At 46.0% G+C, this 26,422-nt stretch overlaps 1 protein-coding gene across 2 annotated transcripts; it reads left to right on the top strand.

Moving 5' to 3' along the window:
* The first annotated feature begins 1,087 nt into the window (after positions 1-1,087).
* BAX (BCL2 associated X, apoptosis regulator) lies at positions 1,088-26,049 on the top strand. 2 transcript variants are annotated; one of them, XR_012231318.1, is made up of 7 exons: positions 1,088-1,392; positions 10,785-10,833; positions 10,962-11,117; positions 16,409-16,544; positions 21,395-21,499; positions 22,703-23,402; positions 24,759-26,049. XR_012231318.1 is itself a non-coding variant. In XM_073570895.1 (6 exons), exons 1-6 carry the CDS (start codon positions 1,287-1,289, stop codon positions 22,802-22,804), a joined length of 654 nt encoding a protein of 217 aa, XP_073426996.1. In that variant the 5' UTR covers positions 1,088-1,286; the 3' UTR covers positions 22,805-26,049. The 2 variants fall into 2 exon arrangements, 1 of the variants encoding a protein (XP_073426996.1); XM_073570895.1 differs by having other exon boundaries at positions 22,703-26,049.
* The last annotated feature ends 373 nt before the right edge of the window (positions 26,050-26,422 follow it).

The following is a 26,422-nucleotide window of genomic DNA, read 5'->3' as shown; positions in this document are numbered from 1 at the left end:
GTACCGTGTGTGTGCGTGCGTGTGTGCGTGCGTGTGTGCGTGCGTGTGTGCGTGCTGTTGTAATAAATAAAACAAAATCTATAAGTTTTGATCACCTCCCCTTTTAAGAATGCAAACAAAATCTAATAAATAATAAAATGTGTAAAAGTTAATCTCATTCCCTCTTTCCAGAATATAAATAATAACTATAATAAAAAAAATTATAAAATAAGAATGTAGATAAAATAATATACATACAATCAGGGCAACTGTTACCATCCACCTTTCGTGTCTACCTCTTTCCTCATAGACTGTAAGCTTGCGAGCAGGGCCCTCATTCCTCTTGGTATCTGTTATGATCTATGTGATTATTGTTATGCTGTAATGTCTATTGCCTGTACAAGTCCCCTCTGAAATGTAAAGTGCTGCGGAATATGTCAGCGCTATAGAAATAAAATTTATTATTTATTATTATTTTTACACTACAGTAATAAATAAAATAATACAATGTATAAATGTTCTTATCACCTCCTTTTTTCCGAAAGCAAATGAAATATATTAAAAATATATATAATAAAAAAATAAAGTAGTAAAAAAGACAAAAACTTTATATATTTATTGCACCCTATTCACAAAATACACAAAATATAAACAAATTGTAATAATAAAAAAATGATAATGTATATACATATATATATATATATATGTAAACGCTCACATCACAGAATAAACAAACATGTACTTATTTGGGGTAGCTGGCTGCGTAACTATCCAAATTCACAAAATAAATTTATCTGATACAATGAACGACATGATTAAACTCTAGACGGCAGAATTGTTGTTTTTTAATAATTTCACAATAATAAAAATAACTATGACGAGATCAAAAAGTCCCTCGGACCCCAAAACGGTGACAACAAAAATGACTAAAAGTTTTCTCCCTTACAAGGCGGGAGGGGCAGGGAAAGCAGCAGCCGGCCGGCGGGAGGGGCAGGGAAAGCAGCAGCCGGCCGGCGGTCACGTGACTGCTGCAGCCTTCGCACTTCTGCCCTCAAGTATTTCTTTCGTTCCCCCCCTCACACGTGACGATGACATCACAGGATCCCAGACAGGAACTAGCAGGCAATGACACTGCACATCTCTTCGCTCGCCAGTAGTCAAGATGGCGCTCGCTGCAGCTTAGCCGTATTTACGTCATGACGTAGCGACGTGATGATGTCACCTGAGAGGCGTGGTTTAGCTAGCCTCACTGTAGTATCTTGGCGGCAGCAACGTAATTAGATAGTCACTGTGCGAAGGACGGAAGCATGGCGGAGCAGGGAGCCGGCGGGGATTGGCCCCAGAAAGAGAGCGAAGGAGCCAGCGGGGGAGCCCCGGAAAGAACTGGACGGAGGGAGAGCAGCGGCGGAGCAGGTGAGGAGCATACACACAGCAATGTGGTGGAAGGGAGCCCTGTACATGGCCGTGCCCGGGCCTCTGCCCTGTGTAGTGTGTTACAGGGTTATTCTCAGCAGCTGCTGTGGGACTACTACTCCCAGCCGCTTCTTGTTTTGGCTTGTGGTCACGTGATGTGTTCTGTCAGTAATGAGAAGATCCTGCCCCAAGAGCTGATGCTCTATACGAGGGGACGGTGCGTGTTCTGTGCAGTCCTGTGTAAATGGAGTTCTCTGAAGCCGGGGGCAGTGAGGAAGAGGCAGAAGAGACCAGTCAGCAAGCAGTCATAAAAAGCAGCTCTGACCTTGAACTGTGCGGTTTATGAGACTCTACGGGTATGTGCACACGGTGCGGATTCTGCTACGTTGTACAGTACCTTTATTTCCTGTGGAAATAGAAAAAAAGCAGTGCACATGCGGCGTTTTTTTCCGCGTGGTTTTGCTGCGGTTTACAATCCGCAGCATGTCAATTGTTTAGTGCAGAAACGCTGCAGTTTTACACCTCATCCATTATGAGGTGTAAAACCGCAGGACTTTTGTCCTGCGGTTTTCTCTACAAAATCCGTAGACCCAAAAAACTATGTGTGCACATAGCCTGAAGGTGCGCGAGCTGGCCGGGGCGAGGGGATGATGCTGCTGAAATAGCGAGCGAGCCCAGGGTGTGTAGGAGAGTGGGGACCCCCCCATATACATCTGTGTAGGAGAGTGGGGACAACCCCCCATATACATCTGTGTAGGAGAGTGGGGACAACCCCCCATATACATCTGTGTAGGAGAGTGGGGACAACCCCCCCATATACATCTGTGTAGGAGAGTGGGGACAACCCCCCATATACATCTGTGTAGGAGAGTGGGGACAACCCCCCATATACATCTGTGTAGGAGAGTGGGGACAACCCCCCATATACATCTGTGTAGGAGAGTGGGGACAACCCCCCCATATACATCTGTGTAGGAGAGTGGGGACAACCCCCCCATATACATCTGTGTAGGAGAGTGGGGACAACCCCCCCATATACATCTGTGTAGGAGAGTGGGGACAACCCCCCCATATACATCTGTGTAGGAGAGTGGGGACAACCCCCCCATATACATCTGTGTAGGAGAGTGGGGACAACCCCCCCATATACATCTGTGTAGGAGAGTGGGGACAACCCCCCCATATACATCTGTGTAGGAGAGTGGGGACAACCCCCCCATATACATCTGTGTAGGAGAGTGGGGACAACCCCCCCATATACATCTGTGTAGGAGAGTGGGGACAACCCCCCCATATACATCTGTGTAGGAGAGTGGGGACAACCCCCCCATATACATCTGTGTAGGAGAGTGGGGACAACCCCCCCATATACATCTGTGTAGGAGAGTGGGGACAACCCCCCCATATACATCTGTGTAGGAGAGTGGGGACAACCCCCCCATATACATCTGTGTAGGAGAGTGGGGACAACCCCCCCATATACATCTGTGTAGGAGAGTGGGGACAACCCCCCCATATACATCTGTGTAGGAGAGTGGGGACAACCCCCCCATATACATCTGTGTAGGAGAGTGGGGACAACCCCCCCATATACATCTGTGTAGGAGAGTGGGGACAACCCCCCCATATACATCTGTGTAGGAGAGTGGGGACAACCCCCCCATATACATCTGTGTAGGAGAGTGGGGACAACCCCCCCATATACATCTGTGTAGGAGAGTGGGGACAACCCCCCCATATACATCTGTGTAGGAGAGTGGGGACAACCCCCCCATATACATCTGTGTAGGAGAGTGGGGACAACCCCCCCATATACATCTGTGTAGGAGAGTGGGGACAACCCCCCCATATACATCTGTGTAGGAGAGTGGGGACAACCCCCCCATATACATCTGTGTAGGAGAGTGGGGACAACCCCCCCATATACATCTGTGTAGGAGAGTGGGGACAACCCCCCCATATACATCTGTGTAGGAGAGTGGGGACAACCCCCCCATATACATCTGTGTAGGAGAGTGGGGACAACCCCCCCATATACATCTGTGTAGGAGAGTGGGGACAACCCCCCCATATACATCTGTGTAGGAGAGTGGGGACAACCCCCCCATATACATCTGTGTAGGAGAGTGGGGACAACCCCCCCATATACATCTGTGTAGGAGAGTGGGGACAACCCCCCCATATACATCTGTGTAGGAGAGTGGGGACAACCCCCCCATATACATCTGTGTAGGAGAGTGGGGACAACCCCCCCATATACATCTGTGTAGGAGAGTGGGGACAACCCCCCCATATACATCTGTGTAGGAGAGTGGGGACAACCCCCCCATATACATCTGTGTAGGAGAGTGGGGACAACCCCCCCATATACATCTGTGTAGGAGAGTGGGGACAACCCCCCCATATACATCTGTGTAGGAGAGTGGGGACAACCCCCCCATATACATCTGTGTAGGAGAGTGGGGACAACCCCCCCATATACATCTGTGTAGGAGAGTGGGGACAACCCCCCCATATACATCTGTGTAGGAGAGTGGGGACAACCCCCCCATATACATCTGTGTAGGAGAGTGGGGACAACCCCCCCATATACATCTGTGTAGGAGAGTGGGGACAACCCCCCCATATACATCTGTGTAGGAGAGTGGGGACAACCCCCCCATATACATCTGTGTAGGAGAGTGGGGACAACCCCCCCATATACATCTGTGTAGGAGAGTGGGGACAACCCCCCCATATACATCTGTGTAGGAGAGTGGGGACAACCCCCCCATATACATCTGTGTAGGAGAGTGGGGACAACCCCCCCATATACATCTGTGTAGGAGAGTGGGGACAACCCCCCCATATACATCTGTGTAGGAGAGTGGGGACAACCCCCCCATATACATCTGTGTAGGAGAGTGGGGACAACCCCCCCATATACATCTGTGTAGGAGAGTGGGGACAACCCCCCCATATACATCTGTGTAGGAGAGTGGGGACAACCCCCCCATATACATCTGTGTAGGAGAGTGGGGACAACCCCCCCATATACATCTGTGTAGGAGAGTGGGGACAACCCCCCCATATACATCTGTGTAGGAGAGTGGGGACAACCCCCCCATATACATCTGTGTAGGAGAGTGGGGACAACCCCCCCATATACATCTGTGTAGGAGAGTGGGGACAACCCCCCCATATACATCTGTGTAGGAGAGTGGGGACAACCCCCCCATATACATCTGTGTAGGAGAGTGGGGACAACCCCCCCATATACATCTGTGTAGGAGAGTGGGGACAACCCCCCCATATACATCTGTGTAGGAGAGTGGGGACAACCCCCCCATATACATCTGTGTAGGAGAGTGGGGACAACCCCCCCATATACATCTGTGTAGGAGAGTGGGGACAACCCCCCCATATACATCTGTGTAGGAGAGTGGGGACAACCCCCCCATATACATCTGTGTAGGAGAGTGGGGACAACCCCCCCATATACATCTGTGTAGGAGAGTGGGGACAACCCCCCCATATACATCTGTGTAGGAGAGTGGGGACAACCCCCCCATATACATCTGTGTAGGAGAGTGGGGACAACCCCCCCATATACATCTGTGTAGGAGAGTGGGGACAACCCCCCCATATACATCTGTGTAGGAGAGTGGGGACAACCCCCCCATATACATCTGTGTAGGAGAGTGGGGACAACCCCCCCATATACATCTGTGTAGGAGAGTGGGGACAACCCCCCCATATACATCTGTGTAGGAGAGTGGGGACAACCCCCCCATATACATCTGTGTAGGAGAGTGGGGACAACCCCCCCATATACATCTGTGTAGGAGAGTGGGGACAACCCCCCCATATACATCTGTGTAGGAGAGTGGGGACAACCCCCCCATATACATCTGTGTAGGAGAGTGGGGACAACCCCCCCATATACATCTGTGTAGGAGAGTGGGGACAACCCCCCCATATACATCTGTGTAGGAGAGTGGGGACAACCCCCCCATATACATCTGTGTAGGAGAGTGGGGACAACCCCCCCATATACATCTGTGTAGGAGAGTGGGGACAACCCCCCCATATACATCTGTGTAGGAGAGTGGGGACAACCCCCCCATATACATCTGTGTAGGAGAGTGGGGACAACCCCCCCATATACATCTGTGTAGGAGAGTGGGGACAACCCCCCCATATACATCTGTGTAGGAGAGTGGGGACAACCCCCCCATATACATCTGTGTAGGAGAGTGGGGACAACCCCCCCATATACATCTGTGTAGGAGAGTGGGGACAACCCCCCCATATACATCTGTGTAGGAGAGTGGGGACAACCCCCCCATATACATCTGTGTAGGAGAGTGGGGACAACCCCCCCATATACATCTGTGTAGGAGAGTGGGGACAACCCCCCCATATACATCTGTGTAGGAGAGTGGGGACAACCCCCCCATATACATCTGTGTAGGAGAGTGGGGACAACCCCCCCATATACATCTGTGTAGGAGAGTGGGGACAACCCCCCCATATACATCTGTGTAGGAGAGTGGGGACAACCCCCCCATATACATCTGTGTAGGAGAGTGGGGACAACCCCCCCATATACATCTGTGTAGGAGAGTGGGGACAACCCCCCCATATACATCTGTGTAGGAGAGTGGGGACAACCCCCCCATATACATCTGTGTAGGAGAGTGGGGACAACCCCCCCATATACATCTGTGTAGGAGAGTGGGGACAACCCCCCCATATACATCTGTGTAGGAGAGTGGGGACAACCCCCCCATATACATCTGTGTAGGAGAGTGGGGACAACCCCCCCATATACATCTGTGTAGGAGAGTGGGGACAACCCCCCCATATACATCTGTGTAGGAGAGTGGGGGCAACCCCCCCATATACATCTGTGTAGGAGAGTGGGGACAACCCCCCCATATACATCTGTGTAGGAGAGTGGGGGCAACCCCCCCATATACATCTGTGTAGGAGAGTGGGGGCAACCCCCCCATATACATCTGTGTAGGAGAGTGGGGGCAACCCCCCCATATACATCTGTGTAGGAGAGTGGGGGCAACCCCCCCATATACATCTGTGTAGGAGAGTGGGGGCAACCCCCCCATATACATCTGTGTAGGAGAGTGGGGGCAACCCCCCCATATACATCTGTGTAGGAGAGTGGGGGCAACCCCCCCATATACATCTGTGTAGGAGAGTGGGGGCAACCCCCCCATATACATCTGTGTAGGAGAGCGGGGGCAACCCCCCCCATATACATCTGTGTAGGAGAGTGGGGGCAACCCCCCCATATACATCTGTGTAGGAGAGTGGGGGCAACCCCCCCATATACATCTGCGTAGGAGAGCGGGGGCAACCCCCCCATATACATCTGCGTAGGAGAGCGGGGACAACCCCCCCCATATACATCTGCGTAGGAGAGCGGGGACAACCCCCCCCATATACATCTGCGTAGGAGAGCGGGGACAACCCCCCCCATATACATCTGCGTAGGAGAGCGGGGACAACCCCCCCCATATACATCTGCGTAGGAGAGCGGGGACAACCCCCCCCATATACATCTGCGTAGGAGAGCGGGGACAACCCCCCCCATATACATCTGCGTAGGAGAGCGGGGACAACCCCCCCCATATACATCTGCGTAGGAGAGCGGGGACAACCCCCCCCATATACATCTGCGTAGGAGAGCGGGGACAACCCCCCCCATATACATCTGCGTAGGAGAGCGGGGACAACCCCCCCCATATACATCTGCGTAGGAGAGCGGGGACGACCCCCCCCCCCCCCCCCGTATACATCTGCGTAGGAGAGCGGGGACGACCCCCCCCCCCCCCCCCGTATGCATCTGCGTAGGAGAGCGGGGACGACCCCCCCCGTATGCATCTGTGTAGGAGAGCGGGGGGGACCCCCCCAACTACTGTCTGGTAGGGGAGCGGAGTGGGAAGTCCCCCCCCCCCCCCCCCCCCCCAACTACTGTCTGTAGGGGAGCTTGAACCCCCCGTCTGTAGGGGAGTGGGAGCCCACCTCCCTTATCTGTGTAGAGGAGCCAGAATCTCCCCCCCCACACTGTCTGTATAGGGGTTACGGGGGAATACCTCACCTCTCCAGCTTGTCTCTGCAGCTGAGTGTGACCCCCTATCTGTGATGTGTGTTATGATAGTTGTAGGATTTTTTTTTTGTCTGTTTCTATTTTAATTATTTTGCACTTAACCTTTTTGTTTTCGGCTTCTGTAATTAAATGTGGAATGTTTGTTTCTTGCAAACAACTTATAATAATTGATGTTTTTGCTGGTTTTTCCGCATGGTAAAAAACAGCTACGGGAGCCCGATAGGAGGATTGTTCAGAGAGGATTTGTGAGCGGAATCTGCTTCAAAATCCCTGTATAAAAAAGGAACAAACCTTTGCATATAACATCAAGTTAGTTGTTTTTTTTACAGTGGCTAATAATAATAATCTTTATTTTTATATAGCGCTAACATATTCCGCAGCACTTTACATTTTGCACACATTATCATCACTGTCCCCGATGGGGCTCACAATCTAAATTCCCTATCAGTATGTCTTTGGAGTGTGGGAGGAAACCCACGCAAACACGTGAGAACATACAAACTCCTTGCAGATATTGTCCTTGGTGGGATTTGAACCCAGGACTCCAGCACTGCAGTGCTAACCACTGAGCCACCGTGCTGCCCCAAGTGACCAATAGGAGGCAGTGTTATACACGTCAGAGACAATTGCTTGTTAAATTGCCTTTGGCGCTTCCTGGCATCTAACGGGTGGTTCTGGTGTTCCTTTATTGGTAAAATTGCAAACTGATTGTAGGAAGAAACAGCTTGTCTTTAGAACAGAGGGATTTTTTTTTATCTTGTTTTACGGCTTGCTGCATAGGTTACGACCTCTTCTGCAGTTTAGCAGCGGTGGCTGAATGTGTACAGTGCTTACAAGCTCTTTGCTATAGAGCGGAGAAGCGCTGCTTTGAAGCTGTCTGGAGCACACCGTTTGCTGCCGCTCCGCCGATTGATGCCGCTTTGAGGCCAGCAGCAGAGAGAGAACAGTTCATTTTTGCAATTGATTATCATTAAAAATTTTGCACTGTTTGTAGGCTGCAGAATGGATTAACTAAGAATTTCAGTGAGCTAACTTTGATATGTTGTTTTCTAACCTGCTCTTACCTATTGTTTGACCACAGACTGTATTAAAGGTGAACGTGCAGAGAAAGCGGAAGAGCCTGTAAAAGCTAGACGGTGCAACTTTTTTTTCTTCTGAAACTTTAAGTACACAATTTTTTAGCCCAAAATGCATGCATTTAATAAAAAATAAATCCCTTTTTGGTTTAGTTGGACTCATCGTAAAATGTGGCGTCGCATCAGTGCGATCATTCGTGACTGCACGTTCATAGATCTTTCACGCCAGCGACAGTCTGAGGATGACCTGCAGATCTCCTCACCCCAAACTCTGCAGCGTCGTAGACCTATAGGAAGCTGTTACATTCCGGCAAGGATACCCGCGGCCGGTCCGATCACTCCAGGTCACCCCCGAACCAGTAATTGTTGGAAGTGTGGAACGGGTCGTGCGGCTCACTGACTGTGGAGCTTCATTAATCCACATCTCCGGGGATTGCACAACCATGAATTCCTCCATCGTATTATTAGATTCCTGCTCAGGATTGTGCACAAGTGTTTTCCAAATCATTCCTGCTAGTGAAAAAATAAACAATTTGGGAATTTCTAGTTGACTCTCCAAACTTGAGATTTTTTATTTCCATAAATTTGTGCACAGAAAATCTGATGGCTTTCTTAATCTGCAATCTGTCAATTTCTGTTCCAGATTTGTCATTTATTTTTTCCCCCTTTTAATGTACAGGGGTAAAATCTCCAGCGATTTGTGTCATTTATAGTCCTAGCCTAACAATAAGGCCGGCTTAAACTTCCTGTGTGGATCACGATGTCTGGAGCGGACGCGGGTCTCCTGACTGCGGCTCAGCATCCTCGTACATGTCAAGTTTGGGCCAGGAATTGCAGTTTGTACGCTGACCGTGGAGCCTCTCGCAGACCCCCAGGGTAGTTGTCGCCCTTCCGGATCCGTAGTTCAGATGTTCCTCATCCTCTCTTAAGGGGGTTTTACACATAGCGATATCGCTAACAATATCGCTAAAGCATCACCGATTTGGTGACGCAGCAGCGATATCGCTATGTGTGATACCTCCGACCGGCTCCCCTGCTGTCCATCGCTGATCCATTTCTCGTCGGGCGCTTCCTGCTGGGCTTTCTGCTGTGATGACGAGCGACGCGCGGACGGGAGAACGTCAGGATCGCCGCTTCTGAAAGGTAGGTAACGACCGCTGCATCGCTGAGATCTGCCTGTGTGGCAGCGCACCAGCGATCCTGACCGGGTCGTATCGTGGTCGGGATCGCTGGTGCATCGCTAAATGTAAAGGGGCCTTTACGTAATGGAATTTAATTGAAGCTTAATTCAAGTTTTGTACAGAAACCAGATGGGAAGTTCAGATCGAGTTTTATGGCTTTCCAGTCTCTGTTGACTTTTATGACTTGAAAACATGAAACGCGTAACTGAACACAGGTAACGCAGGTTTCTGCCATCCGGCACCAACTCATGCTCTTTGCTGCCGTTGCTCCCGGTCTAGTGTGCAAAATTACAGGGTCTCTGCTCATTGACTAGCACTTTTCTGGCATATCTGTATGAAGTTGAAAGGTGACCTCACTTCTTTCCTGGCTCTTGCAGACTTTAGTCTTGTAACCTGAGCTCGGTGCTGTGTAAGGATAAGCGGTTGGGTCCAGGTAGAGGACGGGAGACATCTGTGGTCTTGGAGACCGGATGGCTGTGCGTCAACATACAGAGATGGGACAGTGACTCATTCCCGGAAGCTCCGCCGAACAGCCGCCATCTGCCCCGGCCTCTTATGTTGCTTCTCATCCTAAGAGCAGCAGAGAAAAAGATGTCTAGAAGCATCTCCAGCTTTTGTTTTATTTCTTTTGCAAGTTTCTCACTGTGAAATTAGGACCTCGCTGTCCCGCAATAGTGCACATATGAGACAGAAGTCCGGTTATTTTGTCCAATGAAACTTGATCAGATCCTCTCTGAACAATTTCAACTTATGTTGCAGATTTGTTGCTTATTTTTCCTATAATTGTGCAAGAAAACTAAATAGTTGTGGATTTTGTTTAGAATAAATCGAAACAATCCATGAATCATCTCTCCTAGTACCTTTATTACCCTTCCCTGCTTCCTCTACCCTCTCGGACCACCACCTATGAGGGGTTTATGGCATAAATAAGTATCCCGTGGATCTAATCTAGACAAACATCTGCTTATTGTTTCCTACAGTCTTGATGAAATAGAATCTTTTTTTTTTTTATTTCTCTCATCGCAGGCGTATCGACAGAGCAAATCATGCAAACCGGCGACGTACTGCTGCGTGGGTGAGTAGTAAGGAATTACAAGGTCGAATTGTAATCCTTTGCATTATCGTCATGCCTGAGCTTCTCCCCCTCCTTACATTGCTTTGATTACACTCCGTCCTATCGTTATACGTCCTCTCCCTCGTCAGGTTCATCATGGATCGGGTGCAGCGCAGTGCGGCCACGGAAACTGCAGGAATTCCGGAGCTGGGTGTGGTCGAGCAAGCGAATCCTTCCACAAAAAGACTGTGCGAATGCCTGCGAAAAATCGGAGACGAGTTGGACGGGAACATGGAGCTGCAGAGGTATGGACTTGGCTCTGGTAGATGGTATAATCCCCTCCCTACAATGTGAACATACCCAAAGAAGGAATTTGACCCCCTATTTTTCATTTTTCAGAATTAACACTGCCCTTGTCCATGGGATGTGTCTGGTATCATCTCATTTAATAAATGAGGCTGGGCTGCAAAACCAGAGAGACAGCCCCGAACAAGGGTGGTGCTGATGTTTATCCCCTTCCTGACATCCGACGTACTATCCCGTCCATGTGACCCGGGCCCCTATGCCCATGGACGGGATAGTACGTCTACCGCGATCAGCGGTGCCCACGTGGTGAGCGCCGCTGATCGTGGCCGGGTGTCAGCTGATTATCACAGCTGACACCCGGCACAATGTGTCAGGGGCGGTCACGGACCGCCCCCGACACGTTAACCCCTTGCACACCGCGTTCAAACATGATCGCGGTGTACTGGGGGGTTAAAGGGAAGCATCGGCAGGGAGGGGGGCTCCCTCCGTGCTTCCCTGAGCCCCCCACGGCAGCACAATGTGCAGCGCTGCTGCGGGGGGCTCCTTTCCTGCAGGCCCCCGAATCCAAGATGGCGACAGGGGCCTTCCGGGCCTGCAGGAAGCTGGCTTCCTCAGTGCCTGCAAAGCGCAGGCATGAGGAAGCCTTCTGCACTGCCTGTAACAGATTGCTGATCTGTCACAGTGATCTGTGATGTGACATCAGCGATCTGTCACAGGACAGTGATGTCCCACCTGGGACTATTTAATAAAGTTAAAAAAAAAAATAAAAAAAAAAGTGTTAAAATAATTAAAAAAAAAAAATCGCCAAATAAATTAGAAAAAAAAAAATATATTCCCCCAATAAATCCATTTTTTGGAAATAAAAAAAACCAATAAAAGTACACATATTAGGTATTGCCGCGTCCGTAACGACCTGCCCTATAAAACTGTCCCATTAGTTAACCCCTTTAGTGAACCCCTTAAAAAATAAAAATAAAAAACGAAGCAAAAAATAATGATTTATTATCATACCGCCAAACAAAAAGTGTAATAACACACGATCAAAAAGACGCATATAAATATCCATGGTACCGCTGAAAACGTCATCTTGTCCCGCAAAAAACGAGCCGCCACACAGCATCATCAGCGAAAAAATAAAAAAGTTATAGCTCGCAGAATAAAGCGATGCAAAAATAATAATTTTTTATATAAAATAGTTTTCATTGCATAAAACCGACAAAACATAAAAAAACGACCTAAACGAGGTATCGCTGTAACCGTACTGACCCGAAGAATAAAACCGCTTTATCAATTTTACCGCACGCGGAACGGTGTAAACGCACCCCCCCAAAATAAATTCATGAAACGCTGGTTTTTGCTCATTCTGCGTCCCAAAAATCGGAATAAAAAGCGATCAAAAAATATCACGTGCCCGAAAATGGTACCAATAAAAACGTCAACTCGTCCCGCAAAAAATAAGACCTCACATGACTCGGTGTGTCAAAATACGGAAAAATTATAGCTCTCAATATGTGTTGATGCAAAAACTATTTTTACAATAAAAAGCGTCTTTTAGCGTGCGACAGCTGCCAAATATAAAAACCGCCATAAATAGTAAATCAAACCCCCCGTTATCACCCCCTTAGTTAGGGAAAAATAATAAAATAAAAAAAATGTATTTATTTCCATTTTTCCATTAGGGTTAGGGCTAGGGTTAGGGCTGAGATTAGGGTTAGGGGTGTGTTGGAGTTAGAATTGGGGGTTTCCACTGTTTGGGCACATCAGGGGCTCTCCAAATGCAACATTGCGTCTGATCTCAATTCCAGCCAATTCTGAGTTGAAAAAGTCAAATGGTGCTCCTTCCCTTCCAAGCTCTGCCATGCGCCCAAACAGTGTTTTACCCCCACATGTAGGGTATCAGCCTACTCAGGACAAATTGCAAAACAATTTTTGGGGTCCAATTTCTCCTGTTACCCTTAGGAAAATAAAAAATTGGGGGCAAAAATATCATTTTTGTGGAAAAAAATGATTTTTTTATTTTCACGTCCGAGCGTTATAAACTTCTGTGAAGCACTTGGGGGTTCAAAGTGCTCACCACATATCTAGATAAGTTCCGTGGGGGGTCTAGTGTCCAAAATGGGGTCACTTGTGGGGAGTTTCAATAGTTTAGGTACATCAGGGGCTCTCCAAAGGCAACAGGACACCCGCAGACCATTCCATCAAAGTCTGCATTCCAAAACGTCACTACTTCCCTTCCGAGCCCCGACGTGTGTCCATACAGTAGTTTTCTCCCACATATGGGGTGTCAGCGTACTCAGGGCAAATTGGACAACAACTTTTGGGGTTCAATTTCTCCTGTTACCCTTGGGAAAATGAAAAAATTGGGGACTAATTGATCATGTTTGTGGAAAAAATACGATTTTTTTATTTTCATGCCCGGCCATTATAAACTTCTGTGAAGCCCTTGGGGGTTCAAAGTGCTCACCACACATCTAGATAAGTTCCTTAGGGGGTCTCGTTTCCAAAATGGGATCATTTGTGGGGGTTTCCACTGTTTAGGTACATTAGGGGCTCTCCAAAGGCAACATGACACCCGCAGACCATTCCATCAAAGTCTGCATTCCAAAACGTCACTACTTCCCTTCCGAGCCCCGACGTGTGCCCATACAGTAGTTTTCTCCCACATATGGGGTATCAGCATACTCAGGACAAATTGGACAACAACTTTTGGGGTCCAATTTCTCCTGGTACCCTTGGGAAAATAAAAAAATGGTGACTAAAAGATCATGTTTGTGGAAAAAATACGATTTTTTTATTTTCATGCCCAGGCATTATAAACTTCTGTGAAGCCCTTGGGGGTTCAAAGTGCTCACCACACATCTAGATAAGTTCCTTAGGGGGTCTAGTTTCCAAAATGGTGTCATTTGTGGGGGGTTTCCACTGTTTTGGTACATCAGGAGTTTTCCAAACGCGACATGGTGTCCGATCTCAATTCCAGCCAAAAACGTCAAATGGCGCTGCTTCCCTTCCGAGCTCTGCCATGCGCCCAAATAGTGGTTTACCCCCACATGTGGGGTATCAGCGTACTCAGGACAAATTGTACAATAACTTTTAGGGTCTTGTTACCCTTGGAAAAATAAGAATTGAGGGTGAAAAGATCATTTTTGTGGAAAAAATATGATTTTTTAATTGTACGGCTGTATGTTATAAACTTCTGTAAAGCCCTTGTGGTTCAAAGTTCTCACCACATATCTAGATAAGTTCCTTGGGGGGTCTAGTTTCCAAAATGGGGTCACTTGTAGGGGGTTTCCACTGTTTAGGTACATCAGGGACTCTCCAAACGTGACATGGCGTCCAATCTGAATTCCAGGCAATTTTGCAGTGAAAAAGTCAAACGGCGCTCCTTCCATTCTGAGCTCTGCCATGCGCCGAAACAGTCGTCCCCCCCCCCCCACATATCAGGTACCAGCGTACTCAGGACATATTGCACAATAACTTTTGCAGTCCAATTTCTCCTGTTACCCTTGGTAAAATAAAAAAAAATTGAACCTGAAGTATTTTTTTTATGAAAAAAAGTTAGATGTTCATTTTTTTTTTTTTTTTAAATATTCAAAAAAATTCCTGTGACGCACCTAAAGGGTTAATAAACTTCTTGAATGTGGTTTTGAGCACCTTAAGGGGTGCAGTTTTTAGAATGGTGTCACTTTTGGGTATTTTCTATCATATAGACCCCTCAAAGTGGCTTCAAATGTGATGTGGTCCTAAAAATAAAATGGTGTTGTAAAAATGAGAAATCGCTGGTCAACTTTTAACCCTTATAACTTCCTAACAAAAAAAAATTTTGGTTCCAAAATTGTGCTGATGTAAAGTAAACATGTGGGAAATGTTAGTTATCAAGTTTGTGTGCCATATCTCTGTGATTTAAGGGCATAAAAATTCAAAGTTGGAAAATTGCGAAATTTTCAAAATTTTCGCCAAATTTCCGTTTTTCTCACAAATAAACGCAAGTTATTTGAATGAAATTTTACCACTAACATGAAGTACAATATGTCACGAGAAAACATCGTCAGAATCACCGGGATCCATGGAAGCGTTCCTGAGTTATGACCTCATAAAGGTACTGTGGTCAGAATTGTAAAAATTGGCCCGGTCATGAACGTGCAAACCACCCTTGGGGGTGAAAGGGTTAAAGGGGGAAGGAGGGATGAATCGGACATTCTTATAAATTAAATATTACTATTGAATAAAATAGTTTTTCATTTTTTATTTTATTATTTTTATATATTAATATTATAAACAAATATAAACATAACATGCAATACAAATATAATATAATTTAATTATTGGCATTATTAATAATAATGATGATGATGATGTTACTGATGATAATGATCTTAATAGTAATGATGCTGATAATTTTAAAGCTAATGATGCTAACAATAATACTGATCATGATCAGAATTATTAGCTTTACTATGAGCTTTATTATAGTTAGCATTAATACTACAATCATTATTAGCGTTAGTGTTATTAGCATTCTTATTACAATCATTACTAGTTCTTTATTTTCACTATTTTTTTTACTCATTTTATATCGCACCATTAATTTCACAGTGCTTTACAGACATTATTGGCGGTGTCTCCGATGGGGTTCACAATCTAGATTCCCTATCAGTATGACTGTGGGCGGAAACCGGAGAACCCGGAGGTACCCCCCTCTAAACACGGGAAGAGCACACAAACTCCTTGCAGGTGTCCTTGGTGGGATGAGTTTTGTAGAAATCGTGGCTACTGGCGCAGCTCCTATCACTATCCAGTTTCTCACTCTTCATGTATTGGATGAGACGTGTGCGATTTCTTGCACAGCAGCAATGTAGGAATGCACTGACTAAGGGCCACAGATCCCTGGGCCCCTGTATGTCATCCTCATGCTATTTCCAATTTCTTTTGCCAGTCCAGCTCTGTAATGGGCCACAGATTGCACCCTGCCGGTGACGTGCTTGGTGCTGGATATGGCACTCTGCAGCATCTCCTGTACTTTTTTTTTTTTTTTTTATACCTGCAAGTTTTCTGTTCACAATTTGGAAAGTTGTGTATAAACTTGGGGAGGCCGGCGTTCATGGGACTGGTTACCCCCAGACCTACTGTATTGCACGAGGAAAGGTTGGGTGTCCCATGTCTTGCTGCTTTTTGTGTGGCATCTGCATTAGTAAAGTGACTACATGTTTGCAATAACTGAACCTTAATCTGTGACTTCCTACATCTACCTGTCATGCACCTGACATCTGTATTGTCTCCTATTTCTGGCTAGGATGATTGAGCAGGTCCAGGGCAACCCCCCGAAGGAGGTCTTCTTAAAAGTGGCTGCTGAAATGTTTTCAGATGGCAACTTCAACTGGGGTCGTGTGGTAGCCCTGTTTTACTTTGCCAGCAAACTGGTTCTTAAGGTGAGCGTCATATATTTCCTGATTTCTGTAGCATAATACTAGCATTTAAAAGGTTTGTCTAGACTTGAGGCTGAAGTCTGCAATCATTTTATGAGACATTAGACCTGTGAATACTTAAAGTGTGGAATGGTGCCAGGAGTGGGCAGTCACATGCGACCCCAGCTTGTAATTTGCATACTTCCAGCCACATTCTGACTAGACTTGTCCGGCCTTTCTCCATTCACTTGTATTGAGATCTCTCAAGTCTAGTTGATATGTGACTGCATGTATGGAAATCACATACTAGCGGTCACGCTTATGTTTCCAGCGCTGAAAAATCCTTACGTGCGCACAGTAAGGATTCTACAAGTCTGCAGACACTAGCTGAAGAGCCCAGCGTTGCCTGGGCATAGTAACCAAATGTGGTTAGTTATATAAATTATGATTATATTGCACATAAAAACATTTCACATCATATATTCAACACTACAGATTTGCAACGCAAATTAACTAAACGATTACCCAAGTATTGCTAGTATTTTATTTTCAACTCATTCAAGAGCCTTTTGATAAACAACATGTGTATCTAACCCTATCCTGTGTGATGTCTGCTGAGCTGTGTACCTAATCCTCTCCTGTGTGATGCACAGCTCAGCAGAAAGTATCTAATCCTATCTTGTATGTTACTGACTGCTCAGCTGTGTATCTAATCCTATCCTGTGTGATACTGACTGCAGAGCTGTGTATCTAATCCTATCCTGTGTGATACTGGGCTCCCCCTGCAGTCTGTGTCAGAGGGTGGTCTGTGTTGGCACGATAATAAATTGTGTTATTTCCAGCTTTACAGAAGGACGATAACACCATAGAAATGAGAAGAATAATAGGCAAAATTGTTTGGTGAATTGGAACGCGCAGGGTTAAAATTTCGCATCACAACATAGCCTATGACACTCTCGGGGGTCCAGACGTGTGACTATGCCAAATTTTGTGGCTGTAGCTGCGATGGTGCGGGTGCCAATCCCGGACATACATACATACAATTTTTCCCCGTTATGTACATAGGGGCAAAATTGTTTGGTGAATTGGAATGCGCGGGGTTAAAATTTCGCCTCACAACATAGCCTATGACGCTCTCGGGGTCCAGACGTGTGACTGTAAAATTTTGTGGCTGTAGCTGCGACGTTGCAGATGCCAATCCCGGGGACACTCACACCTTCACACACACACACCTTCACACACACACACCTTCACACACACACACCTTCACACACACACACCTTCACACACACACACCTTCACACACACACACCTTCACACACACACACCTTCACACACACACACCTTCACACACACACACCTTCACACACACACACACCTTCACACACACACACACCTTCACACACACACACACCTTCACACACACACACACCTTCACACACACACACACACACCTTCACACACACACACACACACACACACACCTTCACACACACACACACACACCTTCACACACACACACACACACACACCTTCACACACACACACACACACCTTCACACACACACACACACACCTTCACACACACACACACACACCTTCACACACACACACACACCTTCACACACACACCTTCACACACACACCTTCACACACACACCTTCACACACCTTCACACACACACACACACACACCTTCACACACACACACACACACCTTCACACACACACACACACACCTTCACACACACACACACACACCTTCACACACACACACACACACCTTCACACACACACACACACACCTTCACACACACACACACACACCTTCACACACACACACACACACCTTCACACACACACACACACACACACACACCTTCACACACACACCTTCACACACACACACACACACACCTACACACACACACACCTTCACACACACACACACACACACACACCTTCACACACACACACACACACCTTCACACACACACACACACACACACCTTCACACACACACACACCTTCACACACACACACACCTTCACACACACACACACCTTCACACACACACACACACACCTTCACACACACACACACACCTTCACACACACACACACACACACCTTCACACACACACCTTCACACACACACACACACACCTTCACACACACACACACACACACACACCTTCACACACACACACACACACACCTTCACACACACACACACACACACCTTCACACACACACACACACACCTTCACACACACACACACACACACCTTCACACACACACACCTTCACACACACACACACACACCTTCACACACACACACACACACACACCTTCACACACACACACACACACACACCTTCACACACACACACACACACACACCTTCACACACACACACACACCTTCACACACACACACACACACACCTTCACACACACACACACACACACCTTCACACACACACACACACACCTTCACACACACACACACACACACCTTCACACACCTTCACACACACACACACCTTCACACACACACACACACACACACCTTCACACACACACACACACACCTTCACACACACACACACACACCTTCACACACACACACACACACACACCTTCACACACACACACACACACACACCTTCACACACACACACACACACACACCTTCACACACACACACACACACACACCTTCACACACACACACACACACACCTACACACACACACACACCTTCACACACACACACACCTTCACACACACACACACCTTCACACACACACACACACACCTTCACACACACACACACACACCTTCACACACACACACACACACCTTCACACACACACACACCTTCACACACACACACACCTTCACACACACACACACACCTTCACACACACACACACACACCTTCACACACACACACACACACACCTTCACACACACACACACACCTTCACACACACACACACACACCTTCACACACACACACACACACCTTCACACACCTTCACACACACACACACCTTCACACACACACACACACCTTCACACACACACACACACCTTCACACACACACACACACCTTCACACACACACACACACCTTCACACACACACACACACCTTCACACACACACACACACCTTCACACACACACACACACCTTCACACACACACACACACCTTCACACACACACACACACCTTCACACACACACACACACCTTCACACACACACACACACCTTCACACACACACACACACCTTCACACACACACACACACCTTCACACACACACACACACCTTCACACACACACACACACCTTCACACACACACACACACCTTCACACACACACACACACCTTCACACACACACACACACCTTCACACACACACACACACCTTCACACACACACACACACCTTCACACACACACACACACCTTCACACACACACACACACACCTTCACACACACACACACACACACCTTCACACACACACACACACACACACCTTCACACACACACACACACACACACCTTCACACACACACACACACACACACCTTCACACACACACACACACACACACACACCTTCACACACACACACACCTACACACACACACCTTCACACACACACACACCTTCACACACACACACACACACACACACCTTCACACACACACACACACACACCTTCACACACACACACACACACACACACACCTTCACACACACACACACACACCTACACACACACACACACACACCTTCACACACACACACACACACCTACACACACACACACACACCTTCACACACACACACACACCTTCACACACACACACACACCTTCACACACACACACACACCTTCACACACACACACACACACCTTCACACACACACACACCTTCACACACACACACACCTTCACACACACACACACCTTCACACACACACACACCTTCACACACACACACACCTTCACACACACACACACCTTCACACACACACACACCTTCACACACACACACACCTTCACACACACACACACCTTCACACACCTTCACACACCTTCACACACCTTCACACACCTTCACACACACACACACACCTTCACACACCTTCACACACACACACACACCTTCACACACCTTCACACACACACACACACACACACACCTTCACACACACACACACACACACACCTTCACACACACACACACACACACCTACACACACACACACACACACCTTCACACACACACACACCTTCACACACACACACACCTTCACACACACACACACCTTCACACACACACACACCTTCACACACACACACACCTTCACACACACACACACCTTCACACACACACACACCTTCACACACACACACACCTTCACACACACACACACACACACCTTCACACACACACACACACACACCTTCACACACACACACCTTCACACACACACACCTTCACACACACACACACACCTTCACACACACACACACACCTTCACACACACACACACACCTTCACACACACACACACACCTTCACACACACACACACACCTTCACACACACACACACACCTTCACACACACACACACACACACCTTCACACACACACACACACACCTTCACACACACACACACACACACACACACATATATATATATATATATATATATAATGTGTGACTTGACATTATTCCACAGAAGATTATGGCCTTTTTTTAATGTATAGGTCCAGAGTCAGAAAAAAGTGTTATTTTTCAAAAACAGCACCGCTTATTTATGAATTAGCTCATCACTGTGAATCTCCCGCAGGCTCTATGGTCGCACGTGCCACAAATGATTCGCACAATCATAGACTGGACTATGGATTATCTCAGAGACCATGTTGTCCAGTGGATACGAGATCAAGGCGGCTGGGTGAGTTGGGAGTTCTTTTATTTTTTACATATTTAATCGGTGCAGATTTATTTTCCTTGTGTACTAGCAGAGGTGTCCTGATGAGCTCGCGTGCAGTATACAGCAGGTCCTGGACCGTACACAGGGCTTACTATGGCACTTGTGTCCTGTGTTACTAAGTATTAGGTGCTGACTTACCGCCTCCAGGACAGCCATCAGCCTCCCCAGAGAACAATGGGAGACCATGCAGAGAGTTGTGTACTGTTATATCCAAGGCAATCACAGCTGCACTCTAGGACCTGCAGGTGGCATCACGGGGGGAGTGGCTGCCAGTATATGGGCGCTATAGATTTCATCATTGATCACTCGTCTTTATGTTGTGGCATCATCCCAGATCATCTGTTTTCTATGTATGTCTTGCACCATGGCCACTGCTTTTAAAGGGCTGTCCTGTGTATAAATGTGAGAACACTGGGGGCCCGACTTCTGTGACCCTCAATGATCACAACAACGGGTACCGAAGGTGCCCCCTGAGTTAGTGGAGTGATAGACCACATTTGTTGACACTGCTTCTATCGCTGTATAACTAGGATCAATGCTCACAGATGCACGCTACTGCTTCCATAGAGGTGAAGAAGGTGACTTTGGGGGAGGGGTGATCTCTGATTTTCAGAATTATCTGGAGTTCCGGTGGTCAGGCACCTGCACGTTACACCTACAGAGGAGGGGCTGAATGTTAAACACCAGGGTTGGAGAGGAGGGGGAGTTGAGGGGTTGGATAGTATACACGGCGGGGGAAGGCAGTTGTGGAAGGCCTGATGGTGTATACCGGTGGTTGGCAGTTGAGGGGGCTGGTTAAGGGGGAGCGTTGAGAGGTCAAATGGTGTATACCAGAGAGCAGCTGATAGGTCGAATGGTGTATACCAGAGAGCAGCTGATAGGTCGGACGGTGTATACGGGGGGGAGGGGAGAAAGTTGACGGTCGGACGGTGTATACGGGGGGGGGGGGACAGTTGAGGGGGAGGACGGTGTATACTCAATGATACACCTTGCTCAGTGATTACGTGTGTTCTTGCTCGTCCATGCAGTTGCTTCTCTTGTTGTTGGAAGTTTATGGGCTGATTCCTTCGATCCCATCTCTTGTTTCCTGTCCTGTCTGTGTCGCTCAGTCATTAGCTCCAAAACACCGATCCTCACTACTTCTCTATTTTGTTTTCTCCACAGGAGGGGCTTCTGTCTTACTTTGGCACGCCGACCTTGCAGACCGTTGGGGTCTTCGTAGCCGGTCTTCTCACTGCCACTTTTGTCTACCTCCGATACTCTTAGGAAGGTCTCTCGCAGACCTGAAGCTTTCACAAGCTCATCTGGAAGCACAAACTTTAATCCCGGGTTCACTCCAGCATGGACGGCAAAGCTTGAAAGCGAGTGCTTCCATCAGGGACTCCACCACGCTCCACGGAAACTGCTCTTACGTGGCCTCTGGTGACAGTTTTTGAGACGTCTACCCCCTCCCCCTCTTTTTTTGTTTTTTACTTTTTGCATTAAAACACGTGCCTTTTTAATAAGCCTCTTTTTAATTTAATACTTGAAGTTGTGCCCCTTACCTTTGTGTTCAGGGGGGTGAGGACAATAGTCGTAGAATGTAAACCCATCCTCCCCTATCCGCCGCCTCTCCCGGAATCCGGTGGTTTTACGGGGGTTTTTTAATTTTTGACATTGCTGAGTTTGCACCTTTTTTTTTTTTTTCCTTTGGGAAGATGAATTCCGTTATTTAAGTAAAGGGAAAATGGTTACAGCGTCCGTTCTGTACAAGGCGGCGTGGTGTGTCATTATCAGTAGCCTCATTATACAGTACTGAACGTTGGGGTGAACCGCGGTCGTCTCCTGGAGATACCGGCTTGTACAGTGAAGAGGCTTTTCCCAGGTTAGTCCGGAAACTATACAGGTGTCACACGGGAATGAGAAGGCATTTTACATTTGGTCTATTGGGAAGAAGCAGGGATGGATTTAATATTTTTAATAAATAGCCGCTCTGGAGTTGGTGCTTATTACTGAGACCCAAATCGTCAGGCTAATTAGTCATTCTGTATACTGCCCTGTGGCTGAGAAATCAGGGTGTAAAATGAAAAAAAAAATAATTTTAAAAATCTAACTTTATTCCAGATTTTTTTTCTATTGGAAAGAGATTTATTGTGTATGAACCAGCGCTGATCTGCACCATATAAAGCACCAGCTGTTCATATAGGGATCTTAAAGGAGCCTACTTGATTGACAGCTGCCTCCTGTGCACACGGTTGTGTTAGGGCAGTGCTGTGCCCAAGCTGTGGCTCTCCAGCAGTATCAGGGTATAATGGGAGTTGTAGTTTTTGAGTAATAAAAAATGCAAAATTTGTAGCTGTGCCCTCCTTTAAAAAAATAAATAAGAAAAAAAATACATTCAGCACAAAAAAATTATCAATTTGTTTTTTTTATACTACTTTTATTTTTTTACTTTCCTGTCTTTTTTTATAACTAGATTGCTTTTTTCTTTAGCTTTTAAAAAAAAAAAAAAAAAAAAAAAAAAAAAAAGAATATCTACTTAATATCTACTTATTTTCTTCAGATTTATATTAAATATCTATTTTTATTGAGTTTTCTGTATGCTAAAATCTACTTGCGGTAATTGGGTTTTTTTACTAAATTTTTTTCCGAACTTGATTTTTTTTTTTTTTTTTTTTTAAATACTCAGCTGAACAGATGAAAAGTCTGTCTGCTCTTCCGTTCTGCCCTACTAATTTAAATAGGCCATAGCTGTAATGTTAGTCAATGCCTGTGGACATGGGTGTTATATACATGAAGAAAAAAGAAATTTTATATATATATATATATATATATATATATATATATATATCTATCTCTATCAGTGTCCCTTTAAAAACCTTAAACTCTGTGCCCATGTAGGAGTTGCTTTTATCATGAACTGCAGAGTGGCAGCACCACCTAGAGGCCATGGGCAGAATAGCAGATGTGTCTGCAGCTTTAATAACAGGAGTTGGTACATTTTGAAGGGGCCACATGTCATAATGCTTTCTCTTTTTCGTAAAGTAGCGTCACTTTAATTTCTGGATTGATGACCACTTCTTATGTGAAGGACTTAACATGGGAAAAGAGGCCACTTTGGAATAACGATTTGATCCCATCTGTGAATTTTCTCATCTTATTTTTAGTTTTTTATTAAACACTCCTGTATTATTTTTTTTCATTCTTTTTGTGGATAATTTTTTTCTTTTTCTACCGGTAGAAGGTGTAGATGGATGTGTCAGTGCAATGATGAACTTTGACTGGACAAATACTTGATGCCACTATACCTCAGCCACACGCTGTGCAGCCTTTTCCGGATGGTGGGGGCGATGATCACTCGATACCAGCTTTATTGGAACTGAACACATAACAACTGAACTATTTTTTTTTTTTTTTTTTTTCTTTATTATAGGAATAGACAATCATTTGATGTTTTAGACTTCTTTTTTCTTTTGTTGCCATTTACGACTTTATTTCCGTTGCCATATTCTGCCTTTTATTTCTCCTTTGTATGGAAATCAAACGACTATGTTACAAGGGCAATAAATGACTATATATATTTTTTTTCTCCACCTTTTGGGGCAGCCTGTATTGCAATGGCAGTACCAGGAGGGCAGATTTTGGAAGTCTGCTCGCTCGCTTCTCTATTGCTCCTGCTTGTAATTGTGCATTTGCTCCAATGGTGGCACTGCAAAAGACATATCAGCCTGCTCTTGGCATCATCATCAGTGATCAACTTTAGGTTGCCCACTTTTTGAAGGTCATTTTTTTTTTTTCTTAATTGCATGTACTTGGGGTTATAAATCAATACTTCGATTGAGTTTCACTATAAATTTTGCCCAGTTTAGCTTTTACAGGTGCCTTGCTTTCCCACACATTCAACTTTGACTTGGTCTGTGGTCATAAATCAGCTCAGAAAAAAAGTTCTAAAAACTCTCACAGAAAGAACTCGCTGAAGGATTCTGAGTTAACTCCCTTCTGCAGCCAGTAATAGAGAGTGCAACACAAAAAGCAAGCAGAAATGAATTTTAACCCCAAATACATACGTTTAATTTAAAAATAAAAGTCCCCCCCCAAAAGTGGAAAACTTCCTTTTAATAATATAATGCAGTTCTTGGTTTTGTTTTTTTACACAATGATTTAAAACTGTTGGGAACAACATACTCCATTTTTTTTTCCTGTGGAGCCCTTGCAGGGTAAATAAAGTATTATACAGATGCTATTGAAATTATTGTATAAAGTAAGCTCAATGTGGGACACCCAGGGATTCTGTGTACCTGCTTCTGTTATGCAGAGTCAGTAACAGGAAATGTTCCATTTAAAAATTGTACTTACACTTTGCCGCCACAAGAGGGAGCAATATGCAGGTTTACATATATCTTGTTTTCACTGTGCGCCATCTAGTGGTTGGAAACTGAACTGAGAGCGAAATTACATTACAATATTGGTGCATTGTGTGACGTTCGTTTCTGTACCGAACTCCTTTCTGGAATAAAACAACGGTCTCTGGTTATCTGTCACACAGAACTTCTTTCTGTACCAGGTGCTTCCTCTGCTCAATCATTGCAGGCTCTTTGCAATGTAGAAGGGTGGGCTCTATGCGAACCATCCATTTCTGCAAGATGCTAATACCAATAAACTTTTTTCTTTTTTTTTGTTTTTTTTTTTTCAGGAGTGTGTACCATTGTTTTTTTTTGTTTTTTTTCTTTGGCTTTTTAATTGTGGTTTTCACTTGTGTTCAGTCCAATTGAATAAAATCTTGAATATCAGATTTATCTGAAGTTTGTGTTTGTTTTTTTTGTGAGTCAGTGCCTCTTGAGTTGCCATCTGGGCCAACATATAGAGAATAATAAAGACTCTGGTATTTATTATTACTATTATGTA

This window comes from Dendrobates tinctorius, unplaced genomic scaffold (assembly GCF_039654945.1).
Source record: "Dendrobates tinctorius isolate UK_male_01 unplaced genomic scaffold, ASM3965494v1 ptg000028l, whole genome shotgun sequence".
NCBI classification, from domain to species: Eukaryota; Metazoa; Chordata; class Amphibia; order Anura; family Dendrobatidae; genus Dendrobates; species Dendrobates tinctorius.
Note: the sequence above shows the minus strand (reverse complement) of the source record. Positions and strands in the feature narration are given on the sequence as shown.

Coding starts and splice junctions, on each gene's coding strand:
- BAX (XM_073570895.1), top strand. CDS start 1,287: ATGGCGGAGCAGGGAGCCGGCGGGGATTGGCCCCAGAAAGAGAGCGAA. Junction 10,834..10,961: donor GGCGACGTACTGCTGCGTGG/GTGAGTAGTAAG, acceptor CTCCCTCGTCAG/GTTCATCATGGATCGGGTGC. Junction 21,500..22,702: donor TACGAGATCAAGGCGGCTGG/GTGAGTTGGGAG, acceptor TTTTCTCCACAG/GAGGGGCTTCTGTCTTACTT.